At 43.8% G+C, this 23,341-nt stretch overlaps 1 protein-coding gene across 6 annotated transcripts in view; it reads left to right on the top strand.

Moving 5' to 3' along the window:
- The window catches only part of grid2ipa (glutamate receptor, ionotropic, delta 2 (Grid2) interacting protein, a), a 37,224-nt gene that overhangs the window by 4,538 nt on the left and 9,345 nt on the right, over nt 1–23,341 (top strand). For 2 of the 6 annotated variants that reach the window (XM_078161321.1, XM_033644256.2), the window contains exons 3-14: nt 77–409; nt 503–657; nt 11,184–11,459; nt 13,633–13,718; nt 13,926–13,995; nt 14,769–15,065; nt 15,483–15,634; nt 15,780–15,941; nt 16,234–16,340; nt 16,467–16,614; nt 18,453–18,784; nt 20,303–22,735. In XM_078161321.1, coding sequence (XP_078017447.1) covers nt 140–409; nt 503–657; nt 11,184–11,459; nt 13,633–13,718; nt 13,926–13,995; nt 14,769–15,065; nt 15,483–15,634; nt 15,780–15,941; nt 16,234–16,340; nt 16,467–16,614; nt 18,453–18,784; nt 20,303–22,735 — 4,488 coding nt within the window. In that variant the 5' untranslated portion in view covers nt 77–139. Of the gene's footprint in view, nt 1–76; nt 410–502; nt 658–2,609; nt 2,744–5,218; nt 6,549–11,183; nt 11,460–13,632; nt 13,719–13,925; nt 13,996–14,768; nt 15,066–15,482; nt 15,635–15,779; nt 15,942–16,233; nt 16,341–16,466; nt 16,615–18,452; nt 18,785–20,302; nt 22,736–23,341 lie in introns of those variants that run through there. The other 4 variants (XM_033644257.2, XM_078161320.1, XM_033644259.2 and 1 more) reach the window with 4 other exon arrangements.

Here is a 23,341-nt window from a genome sequence, read left to right as displayed (position 1 = left end):
GAAAAACACCAAAACCACACATAACATTCAGGTGAAAACAGCACTGAGGTGGTGAACATGCTTCTCCCTTCCTCAGATTGACATCACTCCCGGCCCAGATGGACGTTTTGGCTTCACCATTGTCGGAGACAGTCCTCTGATGGTGGAGGACTGCATGCCCAATGGTCCGGCTGGTCGCAATGGTCTCAAAGCCGGGGACTACGTCATGGAGGTCAACGGCATCCCGGTGAAGCATCACGAAACAGCAGCGGCCATGATCAAAGCGGCTCAGGGTCGACCTCTGCGTCTGGGCGTGCTCAGCATGGCCCGGCGGCCCAAGCGACTGAGCAGCAGCATGAGGGTGTTGTCGCAGAGCGGGGACAGCGTCAGGGAGAGTCGCGCCCACAAGGCCATGGAATTCAACAAAAAAGTGGGTGTGAAATAGATGTTTGTAATTTTATGTGTTTGTTGTTGTTTTTATTATGTATGTAAATTTATGTATGTACATTAATTTATCTAACAGGTGGAGGAGGTTCTCGGAGAGGAGCCAGATGTGAAGGAACAGCTGTTTGAGGTGCTCAAGCAGTACGCCGCTGAGAGGGATGTGGAGAGTCTGGCTGAGGCCCTGCCTGACATCTTGATCACAGAGGAGCATCAGCAGCTGATTGACAGCGTCAGGTAGCCAATCACTTGCTCAGACAGACTCAAACGTCAAACATTTCTTGTGTGCGTGTTTGTGTGGCTCTTTCAGTCCTTCTCATGTGGTGATCAAAGAAGCCTTGTCAGATACAAGAGAATATCATAAAAATGTTTATACCCGTTCTCCCCCCTGCACTGAAACAGACTTCTGTGCAAATAAAAATCAGATTCAGTGTGCGACAAAGTTCTGCTGCAGTAGTGGCTTTACATCTTGTTTCAGTGTCTGTCACTGCCAGTGATGCAACCAGGACAATGCATTAATATTTTAGCCTGCAGTGCTGTTTTCAGTCTAAACTCTCAACAGGTTTAAGCGCCTGTGAATTTATAGTTTAGTTTAGCTTGTTGGGAAGTAACTGATGTTTTTTTTATCGGCAAACTTAGAATCTAATGACCAAGAGAAGTATTTGGGCCACACACAAGGGAAAATATGAGAGGAGGAAGATTTTATTTGCTTTTTTTTTTTTTTTGCAATATGAGAACAAAGCTTAAGCGCCATGCATAAGAAAAAAAATCAGAGGATTTTTTTTCTGTGTGCATTTTAAAAATAAAGTCAAAATGCTGAGAATAAACTCGACATTTCAATGTTAAAGTCAGATTTTTGAGAATAAATCCAGCTTGTAGCATTAGCTCATGTGGCTGGCTCTAAAATGTGCGGGTGATTTGGTGAAATTGCACTTCAGAATCAGCTTTGGCAACAAGGACGTTATTCATCTTTCACACAGGGTGGTAATGAGTTTCAGGACTTTGAAGAAATTGTGGTGTTTGGGAGAAACCAGACAAACTTGGAAGAGGTGGCCGCATTTGTGCAAAGTGAAATAGCTGGCAATGGACACATAAAAGGGTGTTGATTGTTACACCTGCTAGCAATAAGAAATAGTTTTATAACAAGACACAGTTTAATGGACCAGAGGAGTTAGCTTTATTCTTGATATGTGGACTTAAGTTTCAAAATGCAAAATAAAATAAATCTTTCTCCTCTCTTTTTTTCCCCTTATGCCTCGCCCTAATACTACTCTGTACCAAACAACCAAAACTTTCCTAAAATTAGGTTGTTTTGGTTGGAAATTGTTAAATACGCAGTACTAAAAACTGCTGTAAATGATTGGATTTGAGCAGCACCTTGACTGTAAAACAGCCAAACAAGATTTTCAATACAAACACTGCATCTCAACAGATGATTAACCTCTTCTTGAGATGCAGTAAAACATCCAGAAACTTAAAACTAAATCAATCACCCATCCATAATTTATTCTATTTAGCAGTGTGGGGGAAATTAATATTCAGCAAGGCTCACTGAAATCCCCAGATAAAAACCCTGGCTTTGTTGTACATCTAAAATTGTTTTCTCATGATCATTGTTTTTGACAACGCTTGAGAAAGTGCACCAGAGAGAGCTGTAGTCCATTTTGTCTTACAGACAGTTGAGCTGTATTCACTGCTCAACACAGGCTCTACACAGTAATAAGGGCAAAGTGAGGGAGTAAGAACTCCTTAATTACCTCATGAAATCAATAATACTCAGCATTTCACTGTGAATGTGGGAGAGGTGTACAGTAAGGACACGTATGAATAGCTGACCTGATGTTCGGCACTGATTGCCGTCCTTGGGTGCTTGACTTGTTCCATCTCAGGTACAGTACACAAGAGTATAGTTAGATATTCACCGCAGAATATTGCATTTCTTCCTCCTCAGCATTGATCGGAAAATCAAAACCCCCTAAACACAATACCTCCCCGCCGTCTGTCTCTTCCTCTCACTTTGACTTTCTCTCTGTTGGTCTCTTTCTTTCCCATTTCTCCCTGTCAGCTGTGATGCACTCTTTGATACACGCACCAATTTTTTTGTGTATCACATCACTGGATGGTCTTTATTCCCTCCTCTGCATGCAGCTCTGAGCTGCTACAGCCAGTTTGCTGCTGCTGGTTGAGATATGCACACGTACGAAAACAGAAAAACATGCAGATGCTCAGACCGCGTGCTCGCAGCACTGTTTCTCACACACACATGCGTGCAGTCCTTGCTTTGAAGTTCTATGTGGGAAGACATTATGAACTGCTGCCTCAGGTGAGTGCTGAAAACAGTTTGTCATTGTGTAGTGCACAGTTTGAAGCATTTTACTGGTCATTAAGTTTATGTATAATCGGTTAATGAAGTATGCTGTTGTGAATTTGAAGCATTCTTTAGTCTCGTAACAATAAATTCGTGTTAAGTTTTCTGGTGACTCATTTTTGTGAAGTAATTTGCTCTCCTTCAGGCTTAAAAAAAGCTGTTTGTCCAGCCATCTCAGTTTCTTCTGACACAGCTGTCTGTATTACAGCTTTGATAGCACATTAGAAGCTGCCTGTGAAAATGCTTTGTAATGTTTGTTTTGCACAGTAGTCCCATTAATTATGCATTAGCAGTGTCCATAGAGGACTGAGAACAGTTTTAGTTGTTTTCCTCACCTTTAGCCAGTGAGAAAAGTACCGTAACTTTCCCAATGAGAGCCTGAATCTCTCTTTAGATAAATCAACCTCAGATAGCTGTAGTTACCCATAATTCCACGCTGTTGTTTTTAGTTCAGGTGGGCTGTAGCGTTTGATATGCAAAGTTTTTCTTCTTCCTTTCCTCTGCTCGCTGTGTCATTGTCTTGTCATTATGAGTGCTGTTTGTGCTGTAATTTTGTGCAACATGCTCTCATATGCCAATTAGGCTGTGCAGATCTTACACTAGAAAGAGCTAAAAATATTTCATCCCAGCTTTGGAATAGCTCTTGATGTTTACAGCAGAATCTGGCGAACTTGTTTCCGTGGTAGGAGCCTGAGGGAATTTTGCTTCCAGGTTGTCCGTGAGCCATGCCTCAGGTTGGTGTTGGTGTTAATGGCTGCTGCTGACAATGTAATGCCTCCGGCATCTGGGGAAGAAATATAATGTGGGTTCTGTCTTTTCCTGGGGAAAGGTGTTGCTGGTTATATTGTTAATAGGTGTGTTTAGAGAAGCTTTTTTGGCCATGTTAGCGCAATGGCTGTGAGGATGGCACAGGCTGTCAGTCCACAACTTTGATCCGGACTTATCTAGTGGATGTATGCCATGAAATTGGATAAAGATATCCATGATGCCAAGAAGATGAATCCCTGACTTTTCCTCTACGGCCACCATGAGGTTGACATCTGTGGCTCTGAGTGATTTCATTGCCATGAAATCTGGTATAGACATTCACATTGCCCTCAAGATTAAATAATTGATTCATAGCTTTGGTGATCCCTGAAGTTTTCCATAATGCCAGGTCAATTTTTTTATTTTAATTTAGGGCTTGGCAATATTTCAATAATATATCAATATCGTGATATGAGACTAGATATTAGCGCTTTACCCGACTCAGAATTTTGTCGTCGAATCAGATTTGGCTGTTCAATACAAATATTCAACTATTAGTTCCTTTTTTCATATAGACTATCAAGCTACACTTTATTGAAAGGATTGAGGTTCGGCAGGACGTTCAGGGTGACAACAACGATAATATATTAAACAAGTCAAGTTAGCCCTCCCAGCTAATGTGTGCTAATGACAGATGTGAAATTACATTTTTTGTCGACACTAGGTATCAAATAAAAACCAGAGACTGCATATTATTATGTTTCTCTAAGCAGAAAGTAAAAGCCCTCTTCCTTTGGGCAGCTGCTTCCGTCTCGCTCAGACTCACCTTGGGTCCAGGTCCACAGCTGCCTGTAACCGTCACACCCCTTCACTAAGCGGACGGAACAACTTGACATAGCGTAATGACTTCACCCTGGAGAGAAGCGTGAAAGCAAGGAGTGCTGACTCTGCAGCTACCTCTGGGGACATTTCAGTCCCCATTGACACTGACAGTGATGGAAACACATCACCCAGGTGGACGTGCTAACTTTCACTCCTTTTCTGGTGCAATGCAATGACACACCGCCACAAAAGTTCGTCCATCTTTGTCCAAGCAGCACTTGAAGATCGTTCAAAATTAGCCTGCCCTGAGTTTGAAAGAGAGACTGAATAAGTAAGAGAGTGACGACCCAGAAAACGTGCCCAGAAAGGCATACTCATCTACTGCAGAGTGTTGTAGTCTGTTGCCCTTTTTAGTGGGGTTTACCATGTTTAAAAAACCTGTATATACATGCCAATTTTGGTGGGAAATGGGTATAAAAGACATATTGATATTGCCTGTTTTACCTTTTTTTCTCTATTCCAATTTACTGGTAGCCCCACAGCTTCTAATCAAAGTGATGTGAACAGTTTTGTGTCTAATTTTAAGCAGGAATACCAGTTAATGACTAAGAAATGAAGACACCAGAGTTTTAGAGAGTTAGTCATGATGCGGATGCCAGTGTTGTCATTTGAGGTGTGGAGAATCTATGTGTCTGCCACTGAAGCTGAATCTCCCTCTTTTATTCGACCGCTGTCTCCTCCCCTTATTTCTGTGTGCCAAACTGTCAGTCTCTCACCCTCCACATCAATCACTGTCACTTCCTGTGACAGTCACACACTCACGCACACACGTCAGACTCAGTCCCATAATTAGAGGTCGCGCATTAGAGGATGTGAGGTGTGCTTAACATCTTAGGAAGTTATTCCTCCCATATTGCCTTGTAAAACTTGACCAGCTGGGCCACACTCTGCTCAGTCTGCCTCTGTCCCCTTGCCGATTTGCCTCGCCATCCCACAGGATGTGTTCTATTTATAAGCAGCCTACTTCTTTTAATAAATTCTCTCTTAGGTTTCTGACACATTTGCTGGTGTCAATTCTTAAACGGCTCTGAAACCCAGGGGTTAGCACGGTCTCAGAGACTTGAAAGTTATGCACAAGATTTTGTATCTGGAGTGTCATTAGAGTCAATCTTGGAACATCTATCCGCTCTTTTGTTCACGCGTTTCTGTTGTATTATGGTAATTGAATGTAATTAAAGTGAACTGAAGGCCTTTGTCTGATACTCTGTCTGTATATAGACTTCAAAGATGTGAATTAATTAGACGGATGCATTCACAAGCCAGGATTAAGGATGCAGTCTTTTTCCTCATATTATTTGAATACCAGTTCTGTGTTTACAGATGTTTATAAATCTGTCAAGTTGTTGGGGGCTGGGAAAGTATTGAGACATTTGGATAGATGTCATTGTAGTTGTCAAGCAGACATGACTGTCAAAGTTTCTGTACTTTCTCTTGCGCACACACTTTGGTTCTTGCACACACACACAGACACACACATGCACGCAGCCATTGTGCTGACCTGCCTATGGAATTCCACTGGGGCTCTCCTCTCTTCTTCACTTCTCTCCTCTCTCCCTCCTCACTTACTCCTCTGTTCATCTCATTCTTTCCTTCCTCCTCCACTGAGGTAAGAGAAGACTTGTCACTCACTACCTCTTGCTGCAAAATGACGGATGACTCAGTGATGAGGATTATCCTTTAACTGTGACCGAGAGGAGTGCCCTGCGCTGACCTCAACCCTGGCGTCTTCGGAGCAAGGAGGGCACAAAAGATGGGAACAAAGAAAGGGTGTTGCCCCACACGTGAAGTTGGAGAGCAGCTGATGATGCTACCTGAGGATGTTTTGGAGGTGTGGAGGAATGTGAACCATAGCCACTGTTACAGTTTGCGCCCTCAATCCTTCTCGTTCTCTCTCTTTCTTCCTCCGGCTGCTTTCTGATCCTGCAGCAGGCGCTTTTGAGATCCAGGACACCTTCCTTTTTTCTCATCTTTCTCTTCTTTCGCCTTTGTCCGAGAGAGTTTGTTTGTTCAAACTAGATGGGGACTCACCGAGATAGGGGAGAGGCATTTGCATTGCTTAACTGAGCTCAGGCACTTCCTCAAAGCCCCGAAGAGCCATGGGAAGGGATAGGAGCCTTTCCAGACACTTTCGGTATGGCACTTTTCCTTTGATCTCAGCAGTGTTCACTGTGCTTTGTGTTGTTTGTGCTGACTTGGATCTGAAGTTGCTTTAGTATTGTTGTGCAACTTGTTATCAAGTTTGTATTGATGATTATTTTACACTTTCTGTCAGCATGTAAAAATACGAAACTCTGTACTGTCCCAAAATCAGAGTCCAGCTTGTGAAACATGATGAGAAAACTGAGAGATTCTAGCAAAGAGTTTGACATCTCCAAATAACTACTGATACTTTGTCTTTATTTTGCCTTCTGTGGCTTTTTTATTTCAACTCTGTACAGATCTTCATCTCTCTACAGCTATGCTATGCGTTTGCAAATTCATAACTGGCTCAGCTGTCAAATTAGCTGATCAGAAGTGGGTCTGACAATAATGGCTCTTGCAATGAGTTTTCCAGCTGATTGCAATTGTCATTCATCCCTCTGTGTGCTGTGTCCTTGATCTACCCCTCCTTCAGGCCTAATTATAGACTCTTCTCGCCCTCCTTATAATTGAGGGCATCCCAAGGCCTACATCCAACTTCTACAGAGGAACGCTGTGACGTTTCTGGTCACTTGTTTAAGCCGGTTTTCAAGATTTTACAAGTGAAATATTCTTTGACTGAGACCGTAACGTGACAGAGAGGTGTTGGAGGTGATAAAGTTAATGTTAATCAGTAGAGCCGGGCCCTGTGGCTGTCATACGTGCACAATAAATGGCCCCGTTCTGCTCAGTTTTCCCTGTCTGCCATTTGTCAGAGCAACCGTGGTGATGTATGAGTACAGTTTGGGAAAGTTCTGTGGCCTACATCGCCTGTAAGCACATACTAGCCTTCTTCATTCCCAGTAGTTGCATGACCCTGGCCTAGAAAGAGCTCTAGTTCTCCACTTTCTCTCTTTTCTTGTCTCTGGCTCTGTTATATTTTGCTGGTTGTGTCTTCGTATTTCTGCAACTCTTCTGCCATTCTTCATATGAATTCATCACAACTCTTTCACTAATTACTGTCTTTGTCTTTCATTGTCACTCACTCTGCCTGAAATTGTTTTCTACTAATTTTTGTTGTTGTGTGATGTCTCTAGCTCGAGTCGTTGCAGATTTACTTTTGCTTTACAAAACTGACCCTCGAGATTGCACTTTAGAACAGCCTGGTGTCACAAATTAGCACATTTCAGCCCTTCGGGGAAGTGTTGACTTTATGCAGCATGAACACACCCAGCACTTAATCACTGTCACCTACAAATCTCCCCTTGGCTTTAATTTATATGGCTGTCTGCATAGTAAGCAGGTGCAACTATATCCATTGAAGTTACCATCCTCTCAAGGTGAGCTTTCATGTTTAGTTTTTTCACTATGGTGTCAAACATCATTTCTGTTGCATTTTTAAGAGTTAAACAATGGCACATCCACATTTTACACCCATAGTATGCTGAGAGTGTACTGAGAAAACTAAGATCATATGAGATAATATGATTGTGGTAATATAAAGTCTGTGTGATGGGTTTAAGTTTAACATAGACAGGAGACAAAAGGGGACCTACAATTGATCCCTGTGGAACACCTTATAGTGAATTAACAGTTTTTGACACATGCAGATAGTTACTGTAAAAATGTAACATGCACCCCAGTTAATGTCAAAGTCTTTCTTTTAAAGTTGTGTGATTGACAGTCTTGAATGGAGACCAAGAAACGCAAGGATGCACGGGTATTTTCTTTTTTTTTAGTTTAACCAGGGCTGGTTTTGCTGTGTTGAGAGATCACATGTAGGTGTTGGGAGTTAGGGCTATTGGTGCTGTGATTAGAGGCATCCACATAGTGCTTGTTTAAAGGTGGCTTAATTACAACATTTTCAAGGTTCTGTATGCAACATTCACAGCATTAATATAGCAGTAAACAACTATTTTCTGTGTAAAGATATAGTGGTGTTATGACATCCTGAGCAGGAAATAAAGTCGCGCTATCTCTGTGTGTGTTGTAATCCAAGATTCTCTGTGGTTTGTTGTGGTAAGCTAGTCTGGCCAGGTGCGCATGTTAGTGCATGTATGTATCCCACTGGTTAGCACAGCGCCACCGCTTTGCACTACACTCATACAGCAGTTATCACTGATATCACGATGGTGGCGTCACAGAAGCGTAGTCCTTCCCCTTTTGGTTTCCCCCTGGTTAACACCGTTAACTCTGTTGCCATTCTTCAGCACTGTTTATGGAGTTAGACCCATTAGCTGCTAGCCACCTTCTCAGCCACCTCCATGCTGAGAACCGTGTCCATTCAACACACATGCTCTTAATTTCAAATAGAGCCCCTTAAATGCTGTTTTGATTGCATTATTTGACATTTTTTGTGGCGTAGTCTGCTGTTGTAGAGCTGTAGTTGCTTATGACACAGGCAGCATTTCCACAGATGGGTTAACTCACAAGAAACAGTGAATCAGCAGTTAACTTCCCATTATGTGGCTGTAATGTGTGTGCATGACTTGGGGAAATTGTGGAGGGGACAAACTGTGCTGTTCCTGCTGTGCTGTTTATTTTATACAGTTCAGTACAATTTCACTTGCAATGTACAGCTGTAAATAAGATGCAAGTGTGTCACACTATAATTGGACACAAGACTCTGACGCATGGATTGTAAAGCAGAAAATCTGCCATGTGATATTTATACTCTTTGTGTAATTAAATGCAGCTGATAACTAGATATTATTGATAATCAATTTAATGCTGAAGGCAATTTTTCACTTCTGATGTCTAATAAGAAACTGAAAATAGGTTTCAAAATACGCTGCGGTGTCTTAAAAGTACCAAACTTAGTGTTTGATGAAATTGTGGCTGTATTTTATTCACTGTTTATGTGTGATGAGCACAGTCTATTAGTTTGCATTTGTTGGAGGTGGTTGAACTTTTCTAGCTTTAGGCTCTATGACCTGATTTGTACAAGTTACAGAATTAGAGTGTATTTGCTACTCCTACACACAGATTGGCTTTGGATAGGGTCCCAGGTTTTATTGGATCAATGTGAGTTGTGTGTGTGTGTGTGTGTGTGTGTGTGTGTGTGTGTGTGTGTGTGTGTGTGTGTACGCTTGCAAACTTTAGTGAGTCAGAATTTTCTCTAGGTAAGAAATCTCCAGAGGGGAAATATCTGTTAACTTCCCTCAACTTTGGGTTGTAACACACTGGTACGGAGGCAGCTCAGCTTATGCGTCACTCTTAATTTAAACCCAATACTTGCTGTGCTGTATTATGAAACTACCAAATCATCTAATCCTTGCCTCCTAACAATGTTCCCCAAATGCACCTGCAGAGTGACAGTGACAGCTTTGAAAACCAGACTGTGCCGATGACTCTTATTCTCAACAGTATCATTTGAGTTGTGTTTGTGTCTTTTCTCCTCTGCACGGTGGAAGTACCCAGGAGATTCATGTAGAAGACAGAGAGATAGAGAGAATGGAGGCAGCATCATTTTGTAGGTGGGATATGCAAAATAGAAAAGGGACAAATGAGGTGTGTGTACATGGGTGTGAGATGGAGGATTGCTTGTGTCTTGTGTGCGCCACATGAAAGGGAAAGAAAAAGGGAGACGGTGTCCTATATTTAAAAGAAAATTGCAGCCCAAAACACTTTTCCAAACAGTTATTGGCAGTGATACTTCCATTTCTGGGTCATTTCTGTTGTTGTGTTATATATCTTTTCTCGCAGATAATTGGCCTAATATAAATCTCATGCAGCAGACAGCACAGCTACAACGGGAGGTTTAATGGGAGTAGACATTTCAAGTAGAGCAAAACATCAGTGGTAAATGTCAGGTTTTTGAAAACAGACAGAAAACGCTGCTTTCTTTACAAGTGTGTGCTGACGTTAAACAATCTTGCAGTGAGAAATGTGTCATAGGAAAGGCAGCAATACCAATTTTACACCAAGCCTCAGACAGCTTAAATACAAGCCTTCTTCCACAAGTTTGATGCCAACATCCTCTCCAATCTTCATTTATTGACTGGACACCTTCCTTTCATCCATATGTATGTAGCACACATAACAAGCTGTAGGAAAGCGGGTGCAGCACGCTCACAAAAACACCCCTGTAACACACTAAATCTCACAAACTGATATCTAAGAGTATCCGAGGGAGGGTGGGTTTTTCCTTTAAGAGGATAAAGGCATTGGGAGTTGATTATGGGAGGGGAAAATAACACTGGTAAGGGGGAGTGGAGCACTTTCTCCCAGAGGTGGCTCTGGCACTGAGTTTCCTCCTTTTCACATATTAGCTGTGAGCTGTCACTGATACTGAACACTCTTACCTGCAGCTGCTAATCTGACAGGACCACACAAACAAAGCTTATCTCTTTCATTCTCTCACGCACATGCATACACTTGCAAGAACACACAAACTAATGTCGAACCAATCCCTTCTACCTGCCTCGGCCGTCCCATGAGACGATATGGACTGAACTATTTTTGAACCAATTAAGTGCATCCTGCAGCTGCATCAATGTGCAGTCAGAGCAAGGATCCCTCTGTTTTATGGGATACTTTGGATGAGATTGGGATCAAGAATTTGGGATTTTTGTGGTGATTTTCACCAAAATGCTGCTTTGATGTGATGCTGATCTGAGTTTGTGTCTGATTCTACAATGTTCGCCAGGATCTTCATTCCCAAGAAGCACCGGGAGCGTTTTGACGAGGTCGTTTCCCAAAGCCTGATGAGCCGGCTCAAAGGGCGGAGCTTCAGTGACCCTAGCCGCAACCACCTTCGCCGCAGCCGGAGCGAGGATCACCCAGAACGCCTTCTGGTCTCCACCCGCGCCAGTTCAGTGCCACGCACCCACGCAGAGGAAGGCGTGGTCCCCCCCGCCCGCGGCATGCGCAAGACCACGTCACTCATAGCTGGGCACTCCAGTGGCACCACCACCAACTGCAGGTCTGTGTCAAGTATCATGTTGTGGATTTTTGTTCGACAGTTTTTCACACCCTGTCTTCTTTTACTTCCTGTGTGTTTTGGCCTTTTAACAGGAGTCCCATCATCATCATCCCATTTTACCATCAGCTACGCAGTGCCATGTCATTTTTAGCTTTCAAAGAAAACCCTTTTTCTTAAAATAACATCTCCTCTCTGCTTACGTCTGATCAAATTTATAACCTCTACATGAGAACAGCTGTGACAGGTCTTCCTGTGTAAGCAGGGGATTTATGTGAATTCAGAGGGGTAGGAGTTAAGTGAAAAAATAGACATTCAGTGTTTAAGCCAATGGGAACATAAACCTATTTACACAGTCATGCCTGTCCTTTTACTCTCATCTGCTGTGACGTTGTTTCCTGTCGTCTCTATGAATTGATGACAGTTTGGTCTGTGGTTAGAAACCAAAATCCTAATCTCATTTATGAGGATTTTTAAAAAACGTGTAAATAACATGTTTACAAACATCCTCTCAAAATCTCTTGAAAATGTGGGAATAAAGCACCCCAAGAAACTGCTAATCTCTTCTGTGGCTCTGGGTTGTGATGATGTTATGCAGCTCCCCTGGGATATACTGTCCATATTTAAGTGGGAGTGTTCATGCAGGATGTGAATTTAAAGTAGTCTGCTGAATATGGAAATCTGCAGGACGTCCACAGTTGGTGTCTGGATTAAATTGCATTATTTGACTCATTGCAGATAACTTTTTGAACAGATCACGGCCACAACACTGTGTGCAATGAGCTATAGTGATTAATGAATTCCGCCACCCTCACTTAAGCACAGTTCGTCTCCATTATGTCATATTTAGTCAGTCTAACCGAGTCTCTATGGTAACCCATGAAGTAGGAAAAGTATATACATTAACTTTATCATATTGAAGTCAGGGTAAAACAAAAATAGATATGTGAAGAATGAGATAGTAGTGTGAATGAACTTGAATGAATTTCAGGTACTCATGCGTGGAACAGGAACAGATGCATTTGAATTAAGTTAAAAAGCCTTTATTTCAAAACACAGCTGCTTACATTAAAACACCGTCCGGTTTCAACTCTGTGGTCTTCATCAAGGTGCAAAAGGGTGGACAGGAGTAATTCATTCATTCGTTCATTTTCTGTTCCCAAAAATGTGTTTATCACATCACAGAAAAATGTGTCACTTACCACCGAGCAAAATTCGAATGATTAAAAAATTTTTTGGCAAGTTTAGGTTTTCTCTGCAATGCTGAGGTCTCGTCCAGCTACTGTGCAGCGACAGCCTCTCGTCCAGCAGTTAACATTAGCACAACTCACACACCTACAGCATTGAGCAGCCCAAATTGGGCTAAAAGACTGAAAAGTATAAATTGACACCGGTGCTATACGCTCTAACGTTAATTTTTATGTAGTGTGGGAGGGGTCATATTAAGGGTGGCTCCAGTCCATCATTGAGCCATGATTTCAGGCCCGCCCAAAAAATCCTGGACACGAAAAGGGTGAAAAACTGTTCAGTGGTCTAACTCCACAGTTCAGTACTATACAATTTACGTTTTTTTCATGGTTTCAGCCAGTATTTGAATTTTAACAAATAAATACAAATATTTTTCTGTGTAAATATATGTTTCAAAAGCACAGCTTTCTCTTAATGAATTCTGATGTCCATTCATATCCAACAAGACAAGCAGAGGATATTTATCTTCCCCTTTTACCACCCTTTTAACACAGAGGACCATTACTCTGGAACAGCAGTCCTCACTTTATTAAAAACCTGTCCACCATTACTATCGCTTAAATCTAATATGAAAAAACACTTGTGCCATAGTTTATGTATTAGTTATGTTTATGTGTTATGTGTATGGGTGTGTCTCATTTATGATTACTATATTTTCTTGTTTTGTCTGTTATATTCTTGTGTTTAGGAGAGAAATCTTATTTGTTATAGAATAGTTTTTAAATTCTAGAGGGGAGGTTTTCATCATAAGATCTTTGGGTTTGTTACCTCTCCTGCACAATCTCTGACATGATCATTTTTATACTTGTTGTATATTTGCTAATAAAAGAGCTGAATATTTTGTAATCCCTGCTATTCTTTTAATTCATAAGGCCTTTGCTTATTTTTAAGTTCTGCCATTAATCAAAGCTCAAATTTGTCTCTTTAGGACAGTGCGAGTGTGTAAAGGTAACACAAGTTTTGGCTTCACTCTTAGAGGCCATGCTCCAGTATGGATTGACTCTGTCATCCCTGGTAAGTTAGAAATGTGTGCATGTTAAGGTCATGTTTGTGTGTGTATGCAAGTGATCAAGCTGTTGTTATGAGTATTTTTAGTTGTCACACTGTAATAACACATTTTAACATTTAACTGAGTGTAACATCTTTACAAAGCTTCTGAAATTTGTTCTTGTAATGAGGAAATTATCAAATCAGATGTCTTACTCATTTTCTGTTCTGCAGGAAGCCCAGCAGACAAGGCAGGTCTGAAACCAGGAGACCGCATCCTCTTTCTCAATGGACTGGACATGAGGTTGAGCTCTCACCCACATTCACTTTACAAATCCTTTACAAATTTGTGCCCAACTTCTAGATAAAACTATGTTTCTAAGGCTCAATCTCAATACACCCCTTGCCCCTACTACTTAGCCTCTACCCCGTTTTGCACATTCACATCGAGGGTAGGGTGTCCTGACTCTGGTTGGTATAGAAGGGTAGGTGGAAGTGTTAGAAAAAGGATGCCTATAGGTGACGTGAGAAATCACCACAGCAGAAGACAGCATATTTGCAATGTAAACACTAGTATCGTCAGCTACCAATGACATATCAGGGTCTTGGTCTGTGTTCTGAGGGGTCAGGTGGCACTTAAAAACATGGTATTGGGCCCAAATCTTACTCAAGAGAAAAGGATTATATTTAGAGGTAAACATTATTATGCTCATAGGGTTCCCTTTTAGATATTTTGTTGTTTGTTGAGCTCACACAGTTGTTGAAGTGAGTGGGAATCTCATTTCAGTTGGATGTGGTAAAAAAAACAACAACAGTTTCCTGAAACTAAAGTTAAAAGTGAAACAGTGATAAATAAGCTCCCCAGAGAACATGAGAATGTCTTTATTCTCTGGTATATGTTAAGTTCTTTGCAAAATATAGAAAGCTTTACATAAGTTGTTTATTTACACATCACATTGCTGCACAGCAGAAATTGAAATTGTTGGATTGAGCTTCTGTTTAGAATTGAGTTGGCACATGCTGTTAAAAGGCTAAAATAGTGTGTTTGTGTAAATATCTTTCCATGTGTGCCTGTAGAACGTCCTCACATGAGAAGGTGGTGTCCATGCTCCAGGGCAGTGGTGCCATGCCCACTCTGGTAGTGGAGGACGGTCCGCCGACTTTCGCACTGGCAGAGCAAGACCTTGCAGGAGGTGGCATTCCCACAGAGCGCGCCCGCTCCCCGGTGCTCAGCTCCCTTCAGTGGGTGGCAGAGATTCTTCCCCCCAGTATTCGGGTTCAGGGCCGCACCTTCGGACAGCAGCTGGAGCACCTGCTGACCATTCAGGAGAGGTACACTATCTGCAAGGCCCTGGAGAACTTCTTCCAGCACAGGTGAGCAAGGGGCTTGAAAAAAGAGTGGGAGAAGGGAAGGGGGAGTGGGGTGAGATAGATGGATGTGAGGAGATGTCCAAACAAGGAGGGAGGGAGTCCGAGATATCCGAATTATCCGAAAGTTACTAGTGTGAGTCAAGCTCTAAAACACTGGATCAGCACACTACATTTCCCATAATGCAACCAGTATCATCATTTAATCAACCCCTCCCTGCTTGGTAAATGCCTTTTAAAGTTTGTAACACTCCTCGTGATGAGGAGTCTTGCCTTAATGTGTGAAATTGGTGGGGTGCCATTTTAATTTTGTGTCTAGTCTCCCATTAGTTGTTGGTTGACATCACCCATGAGCTTAACTTTAACCTGTGATTGAACAGCCAGGCGATCTCGGTCACCTTGCCTGTGTTTCCATGGCAACAGGAATGTTGACACTCTGATCGTGGATGTGTTCCCGGTGCTGGATACTCCAGCCAAACAGGTGATCTGGCAGTTTGTTTACCAGCTGCTGACGTATGAGGAGCAGGAGCACTGCCAGAGCAAGATCTCACGCTTCCTTGGATACAAAGCGCCAGGTGTGTGCACACAATAATTTTTGGTGTGTATGTGCATTTTTTAAGGTCAATATGTGTGTGAATGAAAAGGTGTCGTGTGTACAAGACGCTGTCTATGGGATCTGTGCCTCTTCCTCTACACTGCCATTATGTGTGTGTGTTCCAGTTCCACCACCGCCACCGCCTCCGCCTCCTCCTCCTGAGCCTGAGGTTGTCCCTGAGCCCCACCGGCGTAGCAGCTCCATGAGGGTGACAGGGACCACGTACAGGAGCAGTGTGAGGGGACGTAGCTCTGATGACCTGGTCATCGGCACACACTTGGGCATGGGTACAGAACTGTCTTCATTATCATTCAAAGCAACAGCTGTGATCATAAACGAAGTCTTATTAAAGCAGAAGTTTGGTATTTTTCAACGTGGACCCCATTTTCCTGTGTTTTGGGGTCTAAGTGACAAATGGGAACAAACATTTTTGAAATTTGTCCAGTATTGAGCGAAACAGCAATGTAACCAGCAACCACCCTACAGAGACAAACCTTTCTGTTGTATAGTTAGAGAGCTCAGAGCTAACTCATCTACTTGAGTTGTATTTCAGTCATACTAATGAATGTATTGTCATAGGCCTTCGTGCAGACACAGTGCTGGAGGCAGGGATGAGGCTGGCTCCAGGAGAGAGGCAGTCAGGAGACGGTACTTCCCTTCCAGAGACTCCCAACAACCTCACCAATGTACGTACCAAAGCCCTCATGGGAAAATATACATTATATCAATGTAGGACTCATCATCATTGAAACAACTCTTTCTCGGGTTTTTTTTGTTTGTTTGTTTGTTTGTTTTCATTTTCACCATACAAGCTTTCAGCAGTGTACGCTGAACTGGAGAACATGTATTCATCCAAGAGGTCCAAGTCTCTGAAGAGTCGTCCTCCTCCCTCCCCCGAGAGTTTGCTAGATCTGGATCCTCCTTCGCGCACGGCCTCTCCAACAATACATGCTAACACAGGTAGCTGAAAGCATGAGCTTACACTAAACTTACAACACCTGGATTTATATTTAACAAATATACTGTGTAAAATAACTACCTTACAGATCTGTTGTGTGCATGAATGAGAGTGTGAGGTTTTAGTGTAAGAGAAGGAGGATAATGAAATGTTAAAAAAGTACTGCAGTGCAAGAATGAGAAATCCCAAGGTAGCCAACCCATTTCTTTGAATATACTTGAATTCTACATTAACAGGATTTTTGTGATCTTATGTACATAAATATACGGCACAGAGGAGTCTCAAAAACACCCCACTGCTTTCAATTTTGTCTCAGCATGGCTGTAATGATTACTTTAAGTCAGTTTAGGACCTGCTGTGTAGAAAATGTCAGAGCTGGTATCACAGAATTTAATATGGAGCATTATTTTGCAGGTATACTAGGTAGAGGAAAGGCATTTTGTGTCGTTATACAATAGTCTAATATTGTCCAAAAACACTGAACCTTTGTTCACCGGAGGCATGCGAGAAGTTTTCTTCATTCACCGTAACGCAGGGTAATTGATGTACAGATGGTCCTTTGGGGGATGAAGTATTCAGTTATACATCTGAATTTCAGTAGACTCACAAGTCAGTCTTTAGACGCTTTGCTTAACTAAAGACTGATGACTTTCTCCCTGATTTTGTGTTTAGATGGGCGGATACAATTTCAGAGTTTAAAAAAATTCCCTATGTTGCAGAACCAATAGTAAATCTGCAGGGCGGTCCTTCGGTGGCTCGCTGAACTCTTGTGCTTGTAAACATAGTCCGACTAGAAACATGTGTAGCGGTACAAAATGGCTCAGCCGTGCTCACAGAAAACGCCATCAAAGTTCAGTGGATGTTTGTCGCGTTTGCGGCGACACATTCTCACCAACTAAAAGAAACAAACATAATCTTTTACAAGGCCATGACTCATCTGTCCGGCTATAGACTATAGAGGGAATCGCCTTGTTGTTTACAAATACTTCCGGGTAGAAAACCAGCAGAGCTTTTAGCTATATATATATAGCCTATATATTTTCACATCACTGTATCACCGTTTGGACTAATCTGATGTTTGTAAAGTCTATAAACACAATGATTGAACAAACATTACTATTTTTGTGTGCATGTTTAGCTGGGCTAACCGTTAGCTGTTAGCCCTGTTAGCCGTTAGCACTGTCTGTAATAGGTAATAACTCATTAAACGGTCCGTGAAAAAATATCTTTTCCAGCGGATATCTTCGTTACAACATGATTGAGCTAGCAAAGCAGTTTTGTGTTGCTATGTGTGGTATTTATTCAGTTTTGGGAAATCGCGATGTCTAGAAAGCATCAGTGGCTGCAGCTGACAGGGACAGCTAACAGCAGCAGCAAAGCTAACATCAGGATGTCATCTGTTAAAAGTCTCCCGTTGTTGGATACGACATGAAACTACTCCAGTTAGCTCAATAATGTTGTAACTAAGACATCTGCTGGAAAAAATATTTTCTTCATGGATGAGCACACGTTTGATTAAACGGAGTTAAATCTCTCGGCATCCATTTTCAAGCTCTCTGTGTGTTTGTTTCCTTGCGGACGAGAAAAGGATGAGCGCACATTTCCGAGAAGGCGTGTCCTTTTCAAAAATGCAAGAGGCGTTGCTTTGTTGCTGGCCGTATTCGCCGGTGTGTTAAACACACTTTAGAAAGGAGTATCCCCAGACTATCAGAAGGCGGAGATCTCTGATTGTCTGGTGGCGAGACTAGAATTTCAGTAGAGAGACTGCACCTAACGTGATGCTTCAGAGATTTAGCCGTCATCATATAACTGTAGACTGTATATCTCTTCCTTATCCCAGGTAGCCGTAAAGGCCCGCCACCCCCTACATCCTGGCCTGAGCCTCTCCCCAGCCCCCCTACACCCCAGTTCTATCAGTCAGGGCTGACGAGCCAGACCAGTGCAGAGTCCAACCCCTACATCAGCCTGGACAGTCCCCCTCCATCACCTCCAGAGCCCCCGGACTACCCATCTAGCCCCCCTCCTCTCCGCAGCAACAAGCGGCGTTACACCTTCTCCAAACCACCACGCTCAGAAGACACAGATCGCTTTCTGGATGCGCTGAGCGAGCAGCTGGGACAGAGGGTGGCTATCATTGATGACTTCCTGACTCCGGAGAACGACTATGAGGAGGTAGAGTCGCAGTTACTTAAAATCTAAAGCCTCATTATGAAGTAAATATTAAAAGAATTAGCTTGGCTTCTGTTGATGTGTATTCAGTAACCATGTGCACATAGTCAGGCGTTATCAGCGATCACATGTCTAAATCATCAACTTTGTGTGTGTGCATGCTGCCCTTCTCTTATTATTTTACTGCTGCTCTACATAAGGAAACTTAAGACAGTAGAGAAGCTTCAGAGAGTCATTTTGTTTGGTGTAGAAAGAAAAAATATTCTAGGGCCACATATCAGCTGAAATAGTCTTGTGAAAATACGCTTCTTTCATCATAGTTTCTGGTGAGAAAGGGTTAATTCTGCATGGTACACTAATTCCCTACGGTATGTAAGCCTTGCATCCAAATGTGAAATAGGACAGACCCCTTGACACATATACACATACAGAACGAGTACAGAACATACTGTCCTTTTAAAAGATGACAAAGTGAATCTTAAGATTGGCCTCACACAACAGTGTTGTCTCCCTGTGTGTTGTCCTGTATAGTGTGTTGCAGTTAAGTTTTGTCGATTATCACTTTGACCTCAGAGAATCATTAAAAACACATTATGTGACCCAAATATAAACAAAAGAGCAGCCTCACCATCAACATGTAAAACACACCATTAAAACCTGGGTTGATGCTAGAACTGATGGTATGGAGGGATATCATGGACCCCACTATAATTGGCAAGAGTGCGAATTGTTTGTCCAATCAAATGTTAGTGAACAAATATTGGGAGGGCAGGGGCACGAAATCCCTGGGATAAAAAAGAGCTTAACATCCAGGGGTATGTGGACAGGGGAGGAAAGCCGACAGAGGACCCTCGCCTCTGCCACCCTCCCACCCTCCCTCTGGTTCTCTGATGGAGGATCAGAGCAAAGCACGGGTCAGTGCTAGAGGCTGATTAGGGGCTGTAGGATAGAGGCAGGCGGCTGAGAGTCAAGCTAGACCCTGTGGAGCATACTGGAGGCTTTATCAGGTCGCAAGAGCATTGACAACTGATGACGTGACAAACAAGCACACAAGAGAGTGCAGCAGTGTCCCTCCTCCGCACCTCCAGCCCATCAATTCTAGCACCAACCTAAATCCTGCCGTCAGTCCTGAATTCATTGTCAGGTCAAAAGCACAACAACTAAATGAAAATTAGTTTTATACATGATTTGCCTCAAGACATGTTGCTTACTTCATTTGATGAGGGGAGCAGTAGAGTAAACTCTGGGTTGTTGATAGACATACACAAGCTGTCATTAAAGCTGTCACCAAACCTACACATTGAATGTATGTCAAAAGTTTCCTTTGATAATCGTGTTTAAACAGCTCTAGCAAAGAAACATATCAAGGAGATCCTGTAGAATCTCCCCACTATGTATTTTATTGGTTAACGTTTGGGATGTTGTAGCCAATGAACTCATCTATTTTTCAAAGTGTACCATTTTAACAAGTTCCACTTTGACATTAAAGGCCTAATGAAGTGTAATTGGTGTTAATGCCAGGATGTTGTGCAGATGGGCTTCCCAGATGAGGAGGATGACGATAACGAAGAGGAGTTGGGTGTGGACGAAGATGAAAATGGAGGATTTGTGGGCCCAGAGCTCAGCAGCCCGAGTGATGTTCAGAGCAGCAGTGGAGAAGAGAACGCCTCCTCCCTTACCTACTCTTCCTCTTCCGACCACATCCCTCCACCACCGATGACCCCTCCACCGCCCCCGCCTGTTCAGTTCAACGACCCGCCTCCTCCTCCACCTCCTCCTCCAGCACCTGCACAGACTCAGTCTCAGCACCAACAACAGCAGCAACAGCTCAACTACACCCCTGAACACTCTCCGAGAGCATATGTGCCCATTCGCCGAAAATCTGGCCCCCCTCCTCCACCTCCACCGCGCAGTAACCCACCACCTAAACGGCACTCCTTACATAAAGTGCTGCCCACAAGAGAGGACATTCAGGTCCGTGCTACCATACAAGAGCTAAAAGCCTACCAAGAGCAACAAGCTTACCAGGAGAGACAAGCCTATGAGGAGCAACAGGCATATAAGGAGAGGCAGGCGTATGAGGAGCAGAAAGCCTATGAAGAACAACTGATCCAAGAGCAGCAGGCTTACCAGGAGCAACAGGCCTATCAGGAGAAAATGTTCAAGGAGAGACAGGCTTATGAAGAGCAGAAGGCGTATGAGGAGCAAAAAGCTTTTGAAGAACAACAATTGTACCAGGAGCAACAAGCCTACCAAGAGAGACAGGCATATGAGCAGCGCCAAGCCTACCAAGAACAAAAAGCATACGAACAGCGCCAAGCCTACAAGGAGCAAAAAGCTTTTGAGGAGCTTCAAGCCTACCAGGAGCAAAAAGCTTATGAAGAGCGTAAAGCTTATGAAGAGCAAAAAGCTTACGAAGAGCGGCAGGCCTACGAGGAGCAACAAGCATATCAGGAGCAACAGATCTACCAGAGCCACCACTCAATGCCTAACCAGCCAACGCAGCAGAAAGCTCACTCGCCACTGCCTCTTCAACAGCTCCACCAGTCCTTACCCCCACTCCCTTCTCCAGACTCCGCCCATCACCATGCTAACCATCCTCTTTATATGATGCGCCAAGCACAGCAGCAGCAGGCCCACCAGAGTCATCACCACCGCCGTCAGTCCCGTTCGGCCCCGCCTCCACACCAGCCGTCGCCCCAACCAACAGCCCACCCGAGCCAACAAGGTCAATATGCTGAGGGCATCTACCAAAGCCATCAAGGCCTGAGGACGCAGGCCCACCACTCCTCTGCTGAGATGCTCCACCAGGTGCACCAAGCCCCACCCCATCATTCCTCTGCTGAGATGCTCCATCAGCTGCAACAATCCCAGGCCCACCACTCGTCTGCTGAGATGCTCCAGCAGATGCAACAAGCCCATGCCCACTACTCATCATCAGAGATGCTCCACCAAATCCACAAACCCAAGGCCCACCATTCCTCAACAGAGGTTCTGCACCAAGGTCACCAGATGCAGCAAATGCAGCCTCACCACTCCTCGACCGAACTTCTCCATCAAGTGCACCAGCTGCATCGGGGACAACCACACCATTCATCCACTGAGCTGCTCCATCAGATGCACAAAGCCCAGGCCCACCACTCCTCGACGGAGCTACTCCATCAAGCCCACCAGGTGCACCAAACTAAGCCCCATCACTCCTCCACTGAGCTGCTCCATCAAGCCCAGCAAGACCCACCATCCCTCCCAGTTCAGCTAACCCGGGACAGCCACTCCCATCAGAGTCGGAGAAGTCTTAAAAGTCATCATCAGACCCAAGTTTCACCGCAAGGGAGACACCAGGAACAGCAGATCCACCAAACTCATCACCCCCAGCCCACCAAACCCTCTCCCCAAAGACCCCACTCTATCCAGCAGACCCACCACCACTCCAGCACACCTCAGATCCACCACATCCACCATATGACCCCACAACCCCCTCCGCAGGACTACCAACACCAGATTCATGTCATCCACCCTCCCCAGCAACCCCACAGGCCTCAGCCCCTTCTCTCCACCTTTCAGCCCCTTCAGCCGCACCAGCCCACCCTCTCCACTTTCCAGCCTCTGCCTCAACACCACCAATCCCAGCACCAAGTCCAGCCTCCACCCTCCACCCAAGCCACGCGCCCACAGTCCCAGCCCTCACATCACCTGCTGCAGACGCAACACCAGCCCCAAACCCAGTCCCACCATAAGCAGCCTCATGGTCAGAGCCAGCCCCAGTCCCTCCCCCACTCACTATCAGACCCTTCAGAGCACCTAGAGCCCCCTCCGCCTCCACCGCTGCCTCCACCCTGCTCCCCTCCACCCTTGCCCAGGCCTTCGCTCTCCAGGATGGACTCCAACCACATGAGTGTGAAGAGGTTGCGCTGGGAGCAGGTGGAAAACTCAGAGGGGACTATCTGGGGACAGGTTAGCTTTATGGGGTTTGAACATAGGGAGCTAAGGCCTCTTTAAAGGGACAGTTCACCCCAAAATCAAAAAAACATATTTTTCCCCCTACTTGTAGTGCTATTTATAAATCTAGATTGTTTTGGTGTGAGTTGCAGAGCGTTGGAGATATCGGCCGTAGAGATGTCTGCCCTCTCTCGAATATAATGGAACGAGATGGCAATCAGCTTGTGGTGCTCAAACGCCAAAAAATACATTTGAAAAACTCGACAGCAATATCTCTTTCCAGAAATCATGACCTGGTTACTCAAAATCAGTTTCATTTAGGAACCATTTTCTTTCTACTGAACTACACCTGCCAAGTGTATCACCGCACAGAGGGAAGCAGACATCTACTGCTAGCTCACCTAGCACAACTGAGCTAGCTAACTTCCTTCTGCACGGTTATACAGTTGGTAGGTGTAGTTTGGAACAAGGAAAATAGTTCCTATAGTTGACTGTTCACCAAAAGGTCTCTAGTATATCTTAAGTAATGTTTGTTATAATTTTTTTTTTTTGGCGCTTTGAGCACCACCATTTAATTGCTTTATACTTGAGAGAAGGCAGACAACTTTACGGCCAATATCT

Source organism: Epinephelus lanceolatus, chromosome 18, assembly GCF_041903045.1.
Source record: "Epinephelus lanceolatus isolate andai-2023 chromosome 18, ASM4190304v1, whole genome shotgun sequence".
Lineage (NCBI taxonomy): Eukaryota > Metazoa > Chordata > Actinopteri > Perciformes > Serranidae > Epinephelus > Epinephelus lanceolatus.
The sequence above is the reverse complement of the archived record's forward strand: the minus strand, read 5'-3'. Positions and strand labels throughout refer to the sequence as shown.